At 46.5% G+C, this 17,972-nt stretch overlaps 1 protein-coding gene across 1 annotated transcript in view; it reads right to left on the bottom strand.

Moving 5' to 3' along the window:
• Positions 1-17,972, bottom strand: part of AP1S3 (adaptor related protein complex 1 subunit sigma 3) — a 146,461-nt gene that overhangs the window by 91,696 nt on the left and 36,793 nt on the right. Inside the window, exon 2 of the mRNA XM_086943870.1 lies at positions 8,949-9,127. Coding sequence (XP_086799996.1) covers positions 8,949-9,127 — 179 coding nt within the window. The remainder of the gene's footprint in view (positions 1-8,948; positions 9,128-17,972) is intronic.

Raw genomic sequence — 17,972 nt, 5'->3', positions numbered from 1 at the left:
TCATCGGTTCAGACCTGAGGTATTGCTTCAGGCCCGTTCGTGTCCTTCCTGTAGTATTTCCTTTAACTGCTCTATTCAGACCCATATGCATCTTATCCCTCCTGCGCCTGTTAGTCATATCTCCCAATCCAAACAGGGCTTCTTGATCAATGCACGTTCTTTGATCAGACATGGGATTGAATTTCACGACTTTGTTAGTACGAGGCATCCGGATTGGGTCTTTGTCACCGAGACGTGGGCCTTTGAGTCCTCTGGCCACGATCTGCTTTTGGCCATACCTGACGGATACACCCTCCTAAGGTTAGATAGAGAACGCTGTAGAGGTGGTGGAATAGCCATTCTTTTTAAATCTACTCTCTCGTGCACCATAAAAACCCTATCGGTCCCTACTGATCCCTTTGAGGCCCTATACTTCTGCATTGTGCATGCCCCTTCGAGCTCTTTTTCTGGTATTTTACTTTATAGGCCCCCCGGGTCCAGAGCTAACTTCTGCCCAGAACTTTTTAGAATTCTGGAACCCTAGTTTTGGTAGACCTCATCTCACCATTTTGGGGGATATTAATTTCCACTTAGATGACTTGGCCTCGAAAGATACCTCCTCTCTGCTGAATTCTTTGGAGGCATGCGATTTTGTCCAAAGAGTTCTCCACCCGACCCATAAGGCGGGGCATATCCTGGACGGGATTTTTTCTAACGACTCTAGACTAGTTGTTGGAATGCCGGTACCAATCACTTGGTCCGACCATCTAGCAGTCCCATTGTCCCTAGACATCCCCTGCTCTGATGTTAACTTAGGCACTGGCAAAAAACACTCTAAAAGGAGCTTCAGAAATTTTACTAAGGAGGCTCTCGCCCCTTTTATTCTTAACACCAATATTACAACTCAGCGGAAGGTGGACGAGTCGGCTCAAGAACTCACCGATGCTATCACCAGAGCCGCTGCTGAACTAGCCCCTCCCTCCTTGAAATCTGCAGCTCGACAGAAGCCAACTGCCCCTTGGTTTTCAGCCGACTTGAGGCTTCTTAGACAAAAATGCAGACAGAAGGAACGTGGGTGGCGTAAATCCTGGGATCCCAAAGATCGAGAAGGCTATAAGAGCCTGCTACGAGAGTACAAAAATAGAGTCATCAAGGAAAAACAGGACTATTTTTCCAACCTAACCTGTTCTTTAACATCCTCTAAAGAGCTCTTTAAAATAGTGGATTCACTGTGCTCTCTCCAGGTACCAGACCCTGTGGTTGCTTCCCAGGAGCTATGTAACGATATATCAGACTTTTTTTACAAAAAAATAGATGATATCTACATAGCTCTACAGTCACAGAGGAACTCTTTGAGTTCTGAGGACCTTTTTTGAATCAAACTGCTGGAATCTTGGAATAGAGACTCCCCCCAGTCCCTTGAACACTTCCCTGCTCTTTCTTTGGAGGGTCTTAATAGCCTGCTGGACAAAACAAAATCGTCTTCCCCACTTGATCCAGTTCCTCTGAAACAACTAAAGAACTGTAGAGATATCATTCTTCCTCCGATGCTGGAAGTAATGAATGGAGCCTTGGAACAGGGCATTTTTCCGTCACTTTGGAAGAAAGCCATTGTAAAGCCGCTGCTGAAAAAGACCACCTTAGACCCCGGAGTACTGAAGAATTTTAGACCCATCTCTCTGCTGCCGGCCCCCGCTAAGATGTTGGAGACCCATTTGAACCTACATCTTTCTAACTTCCTTGATACCTCAGGTTTCTTGGACGGGTCCCAACATGGCTTTAGAAAGCTGCACAGCACGGAGTCTGCCTTGACGAAAGTCATGGATAACATCCGCAGAAAAGTGGATTTGGGTCAAACCACCGTACTGGTGCTGCTGGATCTTACAGCAGCATTCGACACCCTGTCTCCCCTTACTTTAACATCTAGGTTAAGGGAGGCAGGGGTAGAAGGACCGGCCCTCAGTCTCCTGAGCTCCTTCTTACACCAACGAGAGCAGCGTGTCATGCTAGGTGAATACCTCTCCCCTGCTAAGTCTTTGCAATGTGGGGTGCCACAGGGGTCGGCATTGAGTCCGACCCTGTTCAACATCTACGTGGCCCCCCTTGCAAGACTAGTAAGATCCCAGGGGATGGAGGTAGTGTCGTATGCCGACGACACGCAGATTATGGTATCCCTGACCCACTCTGTGAACGAAGCCGCATCAAACTTTAGGGCCTGCATGCAACTTGTTGCAGAGTGGATGATCTCCAACTCCCTAAAGCTGAATGGGGATAAGACAGAGGTCCTGGTCTTTGGCAAAGACCAGGGCATGTGGTCAGGTGAGTGGTGGCCTCCTTCTTTAGGTAGCTGCCCCACACCCACACAATCTGCCAGGAACCTTGGTGTCATCTTTGACACCCAGCTCTCAATGGAGCTTCAGGTCAACAGAACGGTGGCTACCTGTTGGGGCGTCATCAGGACCCTGAAAAGGATCGTCCATTATCTTTCCCCACAGGCACGGAAACAGGTGGTGATCGCCCTTGTTGGCTCAAGGCTCGATTACTGTAACTCACTGTACGCCGGGGCCAACAAGGGCCTTCTGCAGCGTCTGCAGGTTATACAAAATGCGGCAGCGCGGTTTGCTCTCGCCCTGCCCTGGTTGGCATCTATGACCTTGGTGAGGAAGAATCTCCATTGGCTCCCTGTTCCCTCAAGGGTTACGTTTAAACTCCTCTGCCTAACATATAAGGCTCTAACTGCAGGCTCGACTGATGCCCTTGGATCCCTACTTACTAGATACGTTCCGAGCAGATGCCTACGTTCCAGTGAGCTTAATCAACTGGTAACCCCTCGAGCCAAGAAGGCTAGGTGGGGGAGCAAAGCCTTTTCTATACTGGCACCTCAGATGTGGAATTCACTCCCCCTAGAGATCAAGTCACTGCCTTCCCTCGACCTCTTTAGGAAGTCACTGAAAACTTGGCTTTTTATTAAAGCATACCAGTAAGCTCTGTTTCTGTCTGCCAACAGCCTGTTATTTGATTTAGGCGCCTTGACGCCCACTGGGCATAGTTGCGCACTATAAATGCCTTTTCATTCATTCATTCAAGGAAAGAATGAGCAGAAAACCATAAGTACGGGCAAGGCTGCCTGTGAAAAGCCACAGATCAAGACAACTTGGGAAGTCCAAAGCTCAAACACAGGAAAGCAACCCCCCCCCCCCCCCCCCCCCGGACCGAGGCCAACCAACCACTTCATAGACAAGTCTGTCTAAACCCAGTGGCAGGAATGAAATATTCTCCAACCCCCATGGATCAACCCAGAAGAGCACCACCAACAAGCCAGAGAAGCCGATAGCCTAGCAACACCTCCCCGCCAGAGAAAGGAACCGCAGACCTCCGTCTGGGAGGAAAAACAGCACAGAATCAGGGAAAGTCCACCGCACCGCGAGCAGACGCGGCTCCCCAAGCGGGTCACAGGAGACCTACCACAGCACCCCTGGCCTCAGGTTACATAAAGAAATAAAGAATGGAGACAGGCATCCCCCATCCGTGCCAAGCATAGGGGTCCAGCAGCCCAGGAGATGCCAAAACTGTGCAACCGTCCCCCGCCGCAACGCAAGCAGGAACTGAGAGGTGCTGCAATGCAACAAGTCTACACCCGGTGAATAATTAAAAAACACCCAGTTTGCATGCTCTGCAATGTGGTTGCAGAGCCATGTGCCGCTGCGGAGCCTTCAATCGCCCACTGCCGACCATCTGAGTGCTGCTGCCACCAGTGGTCGAAGTGGGGAATAAAAAGTAGGGGTACTGTGGATAGAGAATCAGGGAGCGGGATTAACCGAAAATTGGATCAATGGGTGGAGCCAGGGGTATGGCTAGAAATGGCAAAACATACCAATTTTTTGTACGTTTAGCATTTCACTGAAACAATGGCATGGACGCAAATTCAGGATAGTGAGTGAAAAATTCAGGACAAGGGGTCAAAATTCAGGACAAAAATTTAGGACAGGAGGTCAAAATTCAGGACAAAAATTTGGGGTAAGCTCCTCTGTAATCACTAACTAATGATATGGTAAAGGCAGAAGGCGGTGCATTGTAATTCGAAAGGGGATCATCAGCCTCAATTGGAATGACAATGGGCCTGCCCTCAGTCTGTGCGAGCTCAGGGGGGGCTACTGCAGCCTCTGGAGTTCAACAGAGAAGTGTGAGACGCCCCTGAAAGTTATCGCTTTTAAGTTGGACTATTCTTGCAGTCCCGGGATGCTGTTTTGAAAGAAAGAAGTAGGGGAGCGGACTGAAATAATTTGTAAAATTAGGGACACGCCGTGCCCTTCCGATCCCGCCCACTTCTACCACTGGTTGCCACACAGCAATACACACCCTGCGGGAGAAAGGCACAACAAAACTTCTGGCCATTGGAACCCGGCAACAGGCCACGTCCAACCCGACCAGAGGAAGGCATCGACGTCCCCTGGCCTGGTGAAAATAGGCAGGTAAACACATGAAGGGATCACAGAACACTCACCGCATGAGGAACCATCATGCCGTGGCAAAAAGCAAGCAGCCCACACTACCACCAACCAAAGAAATGAAGCTACGATGGAGCGAGCACGCAGCACTCACCCTATTGTGTCTACAGACACAAAAGAACAGGAGTTGTGATGGGAGTGGAGCCTTTTGATATTGGTAGGGGGAGTGTAGGAGGAATAGGGGCCTCATTGCATAATGAAGATAAACAGAACGGATGTGGAGGTAATGTGCGAGGTGCTGCAAGCAGCCTCTCAGCGCAATGTAAAGTAAAAAGGAACTATCTTCACTTTCTCAGGTTAATTTACCAACAGTGGTTCTGTCGACTGAAGTGACAAAACTTACTAGTTCTCTGGTCACAGCAGATGCAGCCTTACTTTTTGAGCTTTCGGCATGGTTTGCTAGCAGGTTAGTAGCTAGAGCAGACCTTGTTTCAACTCAACATTTTCCTGTTTTGCTTCAGAATGGCTTTGCACCAACCAGGGAAGGGTGGAGGGTCTTGCAAAAAGAAAGCATCACTACTACTCAGTAAAAAAAGTTCCTGCTGCTGAGCATCTCTTGTTCACCTTTACGATGAATGTATCAATAAGTTATTCATAGAGTAGAGAGATGCACACGGGAAACACACAATATACATTATTGTAAGAGCACATGCACACAGCATACATACAATATTTATTACGATTGTAAGAGCGGATGCACACAAATAAATCATATACATTAATAGTATGGGTATGTGTTTGGGGCAAACACTTATCAATCTGCAATATTTAGCAAATAATTTAGAGACACGAGAATGGCATAAAGCTGCACTTTAATAAATGTTTGTTGGAGGGAGGGGGGGAATGTCTATTGAGATAACAATCAGCAGATTTGGTCATCTGGGGCACCGAAAGAAGAGCAAGCACAAGTCGTGCTGTGGTTGCAATCGAGGCCAAAAAAAGCCCGCTGGTACCCTGAGGAAGTCCGTAATTAAGGACTGAAAGGCACTGCTTGACCTTTGTTTTCATTAGGTGAACTCAATCCGTCTTCACCTAGACTGCTATAATATGCAGCCTTCACTCTACATGGTCATGAAGAAGGCCACCTGACCTGTCAGGGCAACTATATGGGGCTGAAACATGTCGACCTTTCACTCTAGTGCGTTAGACTGGTAACCTGTCTTCCCACGCACAACACGGTTTTTATTCGCCACCATTCCGAACTGAACAAAGATACAGTTCAGGTAATACGTGGTCATTTTTAACTCACTTTACCCGAACTCACCTCACTTGTGCACCCCTTTTTTTATCACTGACCACTACTGCAATAACCAGTGGTTTCTCCTCCAGGTGGAGGATAGCATATGAGAAAAAGATACCTGATGATGATGCGGTCAGGTTTTTAATAAGGTGGAGAATCAAGATACACCGCCTCACGACCTGATACGTGAATGAGGGTTTTCTATTGAAAGACAGCAAGAACACTGAACCCTGGTTACTCAGGTACTATTGTTCCATTCCCCATTGATATATTGTATTACAACAGGCAGCTGAGGGGATCACAGCTCCTCCTTCCTCCCCCTTTTTAGATTAGAGATAACATTTGGTAATAGACAAAATTATAGCAAAAGAAAATGAGTTGCAAAGCAAACATCACAACAGCTTTTTACCAAGAAATTCAGTCAGCCTGGTGGCCAAAGAGATCAGTGATATGGTTGGCTAGACAGTGAGGGGTCTATTGAGATAACAATCCGCAGAATGCGTAGTGGGCTACATCCCAAATGCCCAACTGTGACATCTTTCATATTGTGTAGTTCTACAACTCTCATATTTATGGATGGAAAAGGGCAGCCATCTCCTATATCAGAGATCGCTGCAACACATTCTGTGTGGCATGCAGCATGCCTATTAGTGTTTGCAAACCAATGACATAGGATCCATTGTACGTTATAACTGTTTTTGCGCTGTGTAACAGCTCTGGGGCGTGAACTGGGTAAACAGTTTGAAAGAGGTGTGATTTGGTTTGAAGGAGCGTTGCATAATAAATGTGAAAAGCATCCTTCCTTGGCACTCACAGCAAGATCCTGCTGCTGCTGAAGTCACATCAGCTACATGGATTGAGTTTGATTTTGGAAGAAGGGGAGCGGAGGCCGTGGAGGGGTTTAGGGTGAGATGAGTGCAAGCACCAATGATGAGGAAGCAAAGACGATGGGAAAAGCAAGGAGAACGTCCTTACTGATAGATGTTGCTTGCACAAAGTGCACTCTGTAAGGGGCTAAAACTAAACTAATTTTTTCCCAAATTCACGTGACGCCAGACTCCAAGATGTTTTCAAGTTCTAAAAGTCACCAGCTGTAACCAAGTCTTGTCTTGGGGATAGATGTTATAAACGCTTTAGAGTAATTGAAAATAAAATAATTTGTACTTGTTAGACAACTGGTTTCTTAATTTGCAAATCCACTGAAATTAATGCAGTTCAACTGAATGTATTTAGAGAAAATAACATCCTTGCTACACCTCTGCTTTATTTCCTTAAAGCACCTTTTGGTTAGACAGCTGAAGAAAGCAAGGCTCGGAGAGAGGGGAAGCGGATGTGGTGTTGTGGCCAGAGCGGCAGACTTTAGAGCTGGGGAACCAAGTTTGAGTCCTGGCTCAACATCCTTTAAACAAATTGCTTAATCTTCCTGTGCTTACATATAGAAAAATAAGTGAAAAACGCGCACCAAATTAAGGAAATGTTAAATTTAAATACAGTAAGAAGCCCAGTCACCAAGAAGTAGGTCTAAAAAAGTGGAGTGCTCGCTCGTAATTAAAATAAGAAGTTAAAGCAGATAGAAAGGAGTACTTTGGCCTCGGCACACTGATAAGATGATGACACGGAGAACAGGAAATGGTATGCTACAACCAATAGAAACGGAGGAAAAGTAAAAGTAAATGACAAGCACACACCTGAATGAAAAGGAAAGGTCGAATGTACACACCTTTTAAGATTTATATTAAATACAATAGATTTCACAAACTGTAGCACTACTAGCCAGCTTAGGGGCAAGCATAGGCTTTTTGGCTACACATGTAGCTAGGAAATGAGTACTCACATTCAGCGGATTATGTCCTAATTTTTAGAAATGAGATTTGGAATAATGGTAACCGATATGGGCCATTAAAGACAATGTCCTTCTGAGTTGCAGGAGGTAGCAAGGAAATATTCTAATGCATAATATTTGGACTTCTAAAAGAAATAATGTTTCTCTGATAGAATTAAATATAGTGTTAGGTTTCAGGGATCATGGGGAAAAGAAGAGTCTGTTGGGGTTGGCTGGCCTACAATTTAAGGCATCAGAATCAAGATGCATGTATGTAATTTGTAGCAGTCCTCAATTCCATAGATGTGGCTTGGTGTCTGTGGAAATTATGAACAAAGTGACGGTAACTCCAATGCAGAGTTCTGGGATTCAGATCCAACACCTCTAATTCTTTTTCTACACTTCCAAGAACTGCGACCCTTTAGATGTTGGCACGTAAGTTGTATAAACATTTGTTTACTTGGAACATGGCCATGGTGAATTCTGGCTAGGGGCAGATATGCTGTTCCATTCTTCCTTTGAAACCGGTCAATTGTTTTAAATTATCCACCTCAATTACACTCCAGGGGGAGGGGGGTTGGGGGGGTTACATATAAAGTCTACATATGGCAGCTTGCTATTTTGTGGTCTACTATGATAAACTTGCCATGTATTATCAGAGTCTTTACATAGTCTTTCCAACCTATGTGGTAGACACAAAGATCCAGTGGATCACTTTATTTTAATTCACTCACCTGTGCATTACAGACATATCCGATACCAACTCCAATCTTCGCTGTGTACATGATAAACCAATAGTCAACCACTTATCAAAAACAAAATTCCATCATAAGGAATTTAACACGATCTAACCATAATAAAATGTATAAAAATACAAGTGTATCAACTCAAGGTTTTATTTTGCTTGAAACCCGTAATGTCTGCTTAAAGTACCTAAAATCTTGATATTTCAGATGGGATTATAGAATGTGTAGTGAGCTAGCAGCTATGAGTGAAAATTAAACGGTGTACTCAGGGAAATATTACAAACAATCAGAACAGTCAGATCAAGAGTATACAAAAGAAAGGCCCAACAAAGCCATTTAATCAGGTACAAGGGGGGCTGATCTAAAGCCCATTCTAAGTATATGATGTGTCTTGGAACACATAGACCTGACTACAGATTGCTAAAGCTGGTTGTAAAGGACAACTCAAAAAGTTCACACACTGTTCCTAAATGAGAAATAAATCCTAAAATATGTATCAATTGGTGAATATCTGAAGGGGCTCAAAATCTGTACTGATGCATTTTCTAATTCTCTGTTAGAACTCCCAATTACTGGATTTTAACTAATAGCCAACAAGGCCCTTTGCTTTTTTTAACCGTTTGCCATTACACTTTTTAGAAAATTACTCACACCTTTTGTAAACAAGCTTAAGATCTTTCCACTCAACAAAACTGCTCGTCTTTGGATTGCGGGAGAGAATAATCTGAATAACTTCTCGTGTGATCTTTTTCCTCTCCTTCTCCAGCACTGTGATGTACCATTTCTGCAATCTTAACTTCCCTTGCCGGCTGAACAGAAGAATGAAATGCATCTGAAAGACAAAGACAGGAAAGTAGTTAGCAGCACCTGGACATGTTATCAGACAGGAAAGCAAATTACAATGTTAGAGCAAAAGAATTCCTTTTTATACAAATGTTTGTTATGATAACTGATGGGATAATGAGAGCCTGGTGTAACTGTCTCCCACTGAGATAAATACACCGAATATGAATGTACTTTATTGATGCCGTCCTCAAATGTACATTTGGTACAGAATTGAACTAGTAAAAGCCATGGATGTGGTGGTGAGAGGACTACTAATGGACACATGTGGCGATGTTCACTGCATCTTGCAAGGTAAACCATTTTCCACCCAGCAATGCTGCCTTTCCTGCCCCAGCCCTAAACTTATTGGCGGAAAATCTACCATGCTGGCATATTTTCAGAAATAGAGAGCACACTTTGTGTATCTGCCCACTGCAATCACATTCAGCCACTGCTTGAAGAAAGTGCCATTAACTTTTCGCATCAGGCACAACAATATTTCAGTCATACCATAATGGCTATAGGGGCAGAGGGGGAGTTTGGTACTGCCGAAATAGTACTTTCCACTGCAGTAGGTGGTTAAACTTAACATCCAAGCAGTGCAATGGAGTGTTGTGCTCCTAAAGTAATTACACACTACCCCCAATTCCCAATCAAAGGGAATTTTGCACATTTACATGTAATTTGTGGCCCTTGTGGTTTTCCACACTGACACTCATGCTGCACCAAGGGTGATACTGTCCCTCAAAGTGGTGGTAACCAAATATGAAGTAATACGGATGCACATGTTTTAAGTCTAATGCAACATCTTACTGTCAAATGATCTTACTGTGCTGAGTGATATCTGCTGGCTACAGATCACAACCATGTCGCAACGAAGCGCAAGATTAACATTCTACGTCTTTTTCACAAAATCGTAATATGGTCCCAAAATCTAATACTGATTTGATTGATAAGCTTTTATTCGATATGCAAGATATCTTATAAGCGTACACACAATACAGCCATTTACAAATCTACAAAAACATCATTTAAGAAGGCAATATTAAATGCACATTAAAAAGATAAAAGGACATGAAGTGCCCAGAATAAATTAGCTAAAAAAGAATTAAACCGCTACTGACAGTCTCTTGCAACGAATCAACCAAATTTTTTTTTTAATTTGGCTATGCCACATACAATAGAAGGAGAAGTATCCGTCATTAGGATACGCAGGGCTACTAGGTAACTACGTGTACCCATATTCCGGCAGAGGGGTTTAAGCCAAAAGCTCCTGGGGTTTACATAGTCCGGGCATTCGAATAGGATGTGCGTGATGGACTCTATCCTATTAGGACAGCATGCACAATAAGGGGACGTGTGAGCACCTGATTTCCATTTTGATACCAGGGCCCCAAGTGGAAGCAAACCCACTCTAAATTTAAAATACCGTGCTCGGTCAAAAGGGAAGAGTAATTAGGTCCAGATAAGGCTCAAAAACTACAACGTCTTTTACTAGTAAAAAGTCAGCCGTGGACTTGCAATGTTCCGGGTTTGTAACTAGTTGTTCCGCAACCCAATTCCAGTACAGTCTCTTCACGACCTCTTTTGGTGGAGCTGAACGTGATGACCAACAGTCCCCCAGTCCGATTTTCTCCAGAAGTTTTTTAGTGTCTCTCAACCATCTTATTTTTGCCCAACCGCCCAGGCTCATTATCTCCGCCAACCCATCAGCATACGATTTTAACTCTTCACCCTTCCAGATTCGTGTCCATAGAAGGAGAGGGCGAAGCTGGGCTTGATCTTTGATGTTTTTGCAGCCTGTATCCAACAGCACCGGTACTGTTGGGGTGCTCAGAGGGATGGCGATTATGGATTTTAGGAGCTTACTCTCCGCTGTTGCCAGGGCGTCCAGACAGCAATGTCCCCACAGTTCGGCCCCATACAAGGCTGATGTTACTACCTTAGCCTTGTAGATATCAATTACTGGGGTAAGCGACCTCCTAGGTGAAGCCCGGAATTCCCTCAGGAGGGCTCCTCCTGTTCTCTTGTGGTTGAGGACCATCTTTGCAATGTGAGGTGACCAGGTCATGCTATCCGTAATCCGAATTCCGAGATAGTCAAATTCGGAAACTTTCTCCAAGGCAACAGAGTTAAGAATAGGAGGGTGGCACAGTTTCCTTGGAGGATTTAGAACTAGGTACTTAGTTTTGTCCACGTTGATTACTAGTCCCTTTGCAACACAGAAATCCTGGAAACGGGTTAGCAGTTTCTGGAGGCCTTGCGGAGTCTTGGAGATCAAGAGCGTGTCATCCGCAAAAAGCAGGGTGGGGATCCGCACTCCTCCGAGACAGGGGGCGTCGGCTGGTTCTTGTTGGAGATATTCCACCACCCCATTCACATATAATGAGAAAAGGGTGGGCGCCAGAACGCATCCCTGCCTCACACCCCTAGACACTGGTATTTTCTCTGTTAGCTCTCCGTTTTTACCCCAGCGGACCTGAGCAAAGGTATGGGCGTGGAGGCTAATGAGGAGGGACAAGATGTAGGGAGGCAATCCCAGCTCATAAAGCACCCTCCATAACTCCTCCCGGGGAACTAGGTCAAAGGCAGTCCTCAGGTCTATAAAGGCCAGATATAGACTGCCCTTGCCTAGTTCCACCACCTTCCAGCCCAGAAGTGCCAACCTGAACACCTGCTCTATTGTCCCCATTCCTGCCCGGAAACCTGCCTGAAAGTCTGATAGTATGTTATTCTCCTCCACCCAGTGAAGAATCCTTCCAAGTATAGCTTTACCTGCTATCTTTTGGGTGGAGTCTATCAGGCTTATTGGGCGGTAGTTCCCCGGAGTTTCTCTACATCCTTTTTTATAAATCGGGACCACTACCGCCCCCTTCCAGGAATCGGGCACTGGCCCTCCTATCATGATGTCATTAAGGAGAGCTGCGATAACCCTTCCCCACTCCACTGGGTATGCCCGCATAAGATCTCCCGGGAGGCCATCTGGACCAGCTGCCTTGCGAGGGGCTACCCACCCTATTACTTTTTCGATCTCTAAAGGAGTAAAGAGATCATAGGCATGAGGTTCGGATACTAGTGGGGAATTCACCCTAACATTTAGTTCCCCATCTGCCGGGAGGTATAAAGCCCCAAAGTGTTTTACCCAACTTTGCGGGGGGATATTACAGGGTCTCATAGCTGCATCGGGCCTATTCCGGGAGCCTACAAGGTTCCAAAAGGCCCTTGAGTCCCTACTTTTGCTAGCATGGAGTAGGTCTTCCCAAAATTTCTCTTCCCACTCCATCCTAGTGGTTTTAAGGGATCTGTTGTAGGCCTTCCTTGCTACCTGTATATCGCTGTGGGATTTGTGCTTCACTGCCTCGACAAGCCTTGTTTTGTGTACCCTGCATGTTTGAGTGTACCAGCCATCACCTGGCTTTTTACTTCGCTTATTTCTTGACTTACTAGAGGGGATGGTAAACACGTTTGTCAAGGCCTCTACTAGGGAGACAAAAAGTCCACTCACCCTGCCCACCCCTTCTAAAGGGGACCCCAGAGTTGTCACTGCTTTGTTTAAGAGGGATGAGATTTCTCCTACCCTTTCCTCGGAGAGGACCAGTTTAGCCCATTTTATGCGTCTTCCACAGAGTGAGACTACAGACTCATCGGGGGGAGCTAATACGGGGTTATTAGGACCCTTTTTTACAGGGCACCACCACTGGTCCATGGTTAAGGAAAGTGGGTTGTGGTCACTTTCAATCGTCGGTACCACAACCATGTCCTTCACATGGTTCCAGAGATATACATCTAATAGGATGTAGTCTATCCTAGAGGTGTGTCCTGGTCTATTATAAGTATGGGCACCCCCCCTGTCCGAGATTGTCCTTCCATTAACTGCCCTTAGGTTTAGTTCAAGGCTCAGGGAGTATAACTGTAACGCCACTTCTGACCACCTCCTAATGGGTGGGATCTCTAATACCGGGATCCCTATCCTAATGTCCTCCTCATCCTGGTCAAGAGCAACGTCCGAGCCCAAGGGCTCGAACGTACAATTCATGTCGCCCGCGACCAGTGTGCATGACTTGTATGGAGTTTTATTCAGGAGGGTCTCAAGGAGAGATAGTACAGGTGACTTCCTCCCGCCCTTAGTCCCTCTGGCATAAACATTGTAGACATTTAGAACTAATCTACCCCTTTGGTCTCTTAGGATAATATTTTGGATATCCGGACAACCTGTCTGTACCTCCTCTATTCTGCAGTCTAGGGAGGCTGCTACCCATATGAGTAGACCGCCCGAGGGGCGTCCCCTCCCTGTTTCCGAGGTTAGCGCAGGAACAGAGTAGGAGGAGAATCCCACCCTGTGTGCCGGCTCCAAGCTCCAGGTCTCTTGATAGATGCATAAGGAGTGCTCATCAACCCAGGCATTCCAATCAGGGAGAGCCAACTTTCTTGCGATCCCTGCGACATTCCAGCTGAAAACCTTGAAAACTAGGTCCATCACAGCTGGAGTGTCACTGGTCGCGAGAACACTACTGCCTGTGGCCCTTACTGAGGGTGCTTGAAAAGAACAATAATCTAGCGGAATGTCCATAGAGGCTACCATCCCAGTAGCACCTACAATTGAGGGAGAGTCAGTTCGGGAGGGTGATGCTACCATTGGGTCTGTTCTATTCGCAGTTTCTTTAACTGCAGCTACATCGTGTATTCCCTGGGGTCATCCTCCTCCAGTCAGCAGCATCCTGGCACCCACAGAGGGTTCAACCCACTACCCCCAATTCCCCCAGCCCAACGTGTCTCCCAGTTTTGGCAAAAATCAGGGGTGCTTGGACTCTCCCAAGGCAAGTTAACAATTTGCCTAGGATAGAAGTAGGATAGGTCTACTACTTTAACCCCTGGTGCCCCCATGTTTTTTATGGGAGTACAGATGGAGCTCACTACTCTGGGGTCTTGAAAGTTTATTATTATGCAATCCCCCTCCTGAGTTTTTTTCCCCTGCCCTACCCACCCTACTCTGCGGACACTTAAAATGATCCCATCCACACCAATCGGAATTGACTTATTTGACTTTAGCCAGTGGATGCACTTATTCTTGAGAGATTGGTGGTTCTCCAACTGGCCTTCCTTTAGAGGGGGAACGTTTACCAGAACAGCGACAAAAGGTTGACAGTCTGGCGAGAGGTTTACTGGGGGGGATCCGGCGTATTGGATTTCTAGGGGCCACTGAGGTAGTAGCTGGGGCTATAGATTGGGGAGCAGTTTTGGTGACCTTCCCTGTTACTAATCCCTGAGCATTATCTCGTGAGCCAGGTGTTTGAATATCTTTCGCTTTACCACTGCTTACCTGGGGCTGTATTTGTGGAGTGGCTTAGGTTTAGTTTTAGCAGCTTCTATGTGTGTTGACGGTCCCTTGGGTTTGGGCCCTGCTTTAGGTGGGGAAGGAATTTTGGGTGCTGGGGCTTGCACTCTGTTAGTTTCAACCTTATTTGGCCTTTTTGGGTGTTTAGGATCAACCTGTGGTGGTAAGGAAACTACTGGGGGCTCACCCCTTTGGTCCCATGTCCTGGTTGTCACTCACTCTATTTAGTTGTTTAAATGTGGTTTTAAGTGAGTAAAACCCGTCGAGGGTTAATTGCTCTAGTTTATCTATTCTAGCCCCCAGGCCCTTAACCTGAGTTAGTAGGGGCATCAAGAGACTATTTACCCTCTCCAGAATAATTTCAATAGTCACGGGGTCGGTAAGCTTGGGGACGTTAACAGTGTTAACAGTGTTATCACTAGTAGGTGATCCCTTGGGGGAGACCACAGCATCCCCCTCTACCTCGACTTTGTCCTCTGGGCACAGGCCCTTTGCGTGTTTCCCACCTAGTCCAAAGGGCTTTCTTGTTCTTTGGTAAAGCGCGGCCTGTCTCACCAACCTGCCCTTTTTAAGGTAACCTGCCTTTTTACTTTTAGCCCTCTTGTCCTGCCTACTTGCGACAGTTTCAGTTACAGAAGGCACCCCATCTGGTATTACTTAAGTGGGGGTAGGCAGTTTTGGCAGTATTGGCTGGGTGATGACTTTATTTAGGGGCAAGGGTGATACAGGTGGAGATGGTATACTGGGGCCGCCCTCTTCCTCGATACCACTAGGAAGAAGCGCGGCCAGATGTTCCAACCGGTCTATATTTTGCCCTATTTCAAGCAGCTGGGGAGGGTCTATAGAATCACCCGGGACATCAACAGGGGGGACAGATTGAACCCGCTCACTGGCCGGTGTCAGCGCCTGTGCAGCGGCCCCCAAAGATGAGCGTCTGGAAGGGAGGTAGACCTCGGATAGGCGGCGCTCTGACATAGCGATCTCCTTTTCTATTACAGCCGCCACCCTGGTGATAAACCGGTCCATAGTTCCGATCACTGGGCTCCCGACAACAACTCCCCTTTCGCCCTCACTCCTGAGTAGTTTTCCAGAGCGGGTTGACATGGTTGTAGGGAATCCCAAGGGGCCTCACACAGCCCACCTGTACACACTGCTGGTAGAAAGGAAAGGGACGTGGCCCAGCCCAGCCCAGCCTTGACAGCCCCTGACTGCCACAGACTGCCCGCCCTTTGCCCGGGCTTCGTCCGGCGTTGGTCCCGGGCTGCGTCCCGCGCTGCGTCACCCTGACGTTGTTTTGAACACTGGAGGGCGGGTGGGCGTGGCTTCGCTCCGAGCTGGACACGGGCTCCTGGGCAATGGAGTCCCCATGCGGTGCTCTAGCGTTGCTGGTGTGCTCCTCCTGAAGCGGGAACTGCCTCCTGGCGTGCTTCACTCCTGGCTAATACAGAACTCCATTGCAGACTGCAGTATCCATGACCTCCCTTTGGCCTATTCAAACTTACATTGAAATACCACAAACACAGAGCCTGGATGACTAATTAGGCAATCTTAATAACTAATATCATAATCACAGATTGGGTTCCAATAAAACTGATGTACTCTTCTTTTTAATAAAGGCGTGCAGTCTTGGGGAATACATTGTGAGTTTTTCTTAGTTGTGGCACAAAACTAAAAACTTTCTAGCTGAGCAAAACCATGAATGAAATTGGGAAAGTCTTGATTCAACCATTTTGATTTAACCACAGATCATATTGGATATCGTCCAGGCCCTAAAAGCTTTTATCAAAAGGTAGAGGATGTCATGCCTATCTCTCTACTGACTATGCAATCTCTACCTCACCTGCCTTCTCACCCCTCCATTTCCCAATTATTATCCAATCACCCCTCTGGAAATGAAAACAGATAGGCCAGCATAATTCAGGGAAGTCAGAACCATAACTCGGACAGGCTACGCCTACACTGAAAACCCTCAATCCTGTTGAAAGCTATTAGAAATAGGATTTTTGAATGAAGGGGTGGGTGTGAATACCCTTCTCAAGCAACAATCATATTTCAGGTTAGGGTGCAACACAAAAGTACTAAAGTAACCTGTGCTGAACCCTCTGGTAGCTGGGCACAAAAGCAATCAGGCGTAACTTAGAGGCAATGTGTAAAATATTTATGCAGTACTCAAATAGCAATAAAGTGAAAACACAACATACACCCACACTTTCACTCACTCATCCAGCCTTACATCCACCCTTTCACTCATCCGTCCATCCATTCACCCTTTCACTTATCAATTCATCAATCCACCCTTTCACTTATCAATTCATCAATCCATCAATCGTTTCACTCATCCATCCACCTATTCACTCCCCCCTCATCCACCCTTTCACTCATCCATCCATCCTTTCATCCATCCATCATTTCACTCATCTATCCAGCCATCCATCCATCCATCCCTTCACTTACTTACTCACTCACCATTTCACATTAATTATGAGACCTATCGAGTACTTCACCCTTGCTGTAGTTCCTAAAGCAAGGGGTGGGGTGGGGCAGGGTTCACTATGCCCCTGCACATAAGCAATCTGAAAAAGTGGAAGGCATGAGTCATGCATGATGCACAGTGCCTTGACGTGGAGCGACTGACATGGTGTTGTTTCCAGAGCGTTAAGTGGGATTAAAAAACTAGGGGGGTCTCTCCAAAAGGGTGTTTGATGTAATAAAAGGCGTGGCTTAAAACACATAAGCTAAAAATCTGTGCTTAATATAATGTGCTGCCCGACTGGTATTTTGCTTCGGTCATTGCATCCAGATATTTAATGCAACACGTAAAGTTACACCTACAACAAGCCAGAACTATTGGCTTTGTCTATGATTGTTAGTTGCATAAAATAAAATAAAAAAGCAGCAACCATGGCTGCTATACTATAACTATAATCCTTTCCTTTCAACTTCTTTCACCCCCTTCCTTTGGCTAACTGGATTCCCACCTAGCAGCAGCATGGGCGTTTTTGCACTTCCATGTCACAGAATGCCCTGCCCTGGACAGAGGCTGGAGGAGGCCACCACATGCTGTGCCAGCCCAGACTGACCAATTGTCATTCTGTATGTGGCAATCAGCCCCACACAGAATGATAATGGGCATGGTGGAGCTGCTCTTGTGCACAGGGGAGTGCGAGGTGGCCCCATTAGGGAGCTGAGACCTTATGCAGGGAACAGCTCTGTTCCCTGCAATGCCTAAAATTAAGGCGGACGGTTGGATGATGACCTGCCTGAGGATGAGCCCTGGCGTCAGGCCTCCCTCCTGGCTGCATTTGTGCACATGGGCGTGCGCAGGGGGGGGGGGGGGCAAGGAGAGGGGCATCGGGGGAGGGGGCAAGCGCCCCTTCTTGCCCCCCCTGCAGACGCCCATGGTCCCATGCATTCCAATTTCCTGTTTTGTTTTCACTTTTGGTATTTCTTTTCTTCCAGGCTGTCTCACACAACACCCATGTGAACACAGGTCGATCAGACAAATGCTTTCAAGTGG

Source organism: Lissotriton vulgaris, chromosome 11 (genome assembly GCF_964263255.1).
Source record: "Lissotriton vulgaris chromosome 11, aLisVul1.2, whole genome shotgun sequence".
In the NCBI taxonomy this organism is placed as follows: Eukaryota; Metazoa; Chordata; class Amphibia; order Caudata; family Salamandridae; genus Lissotriton; species Lissotriton vulgaris.
This window is presented reverse-complemented; position numbering and strand designations above follow the sequence as displayed.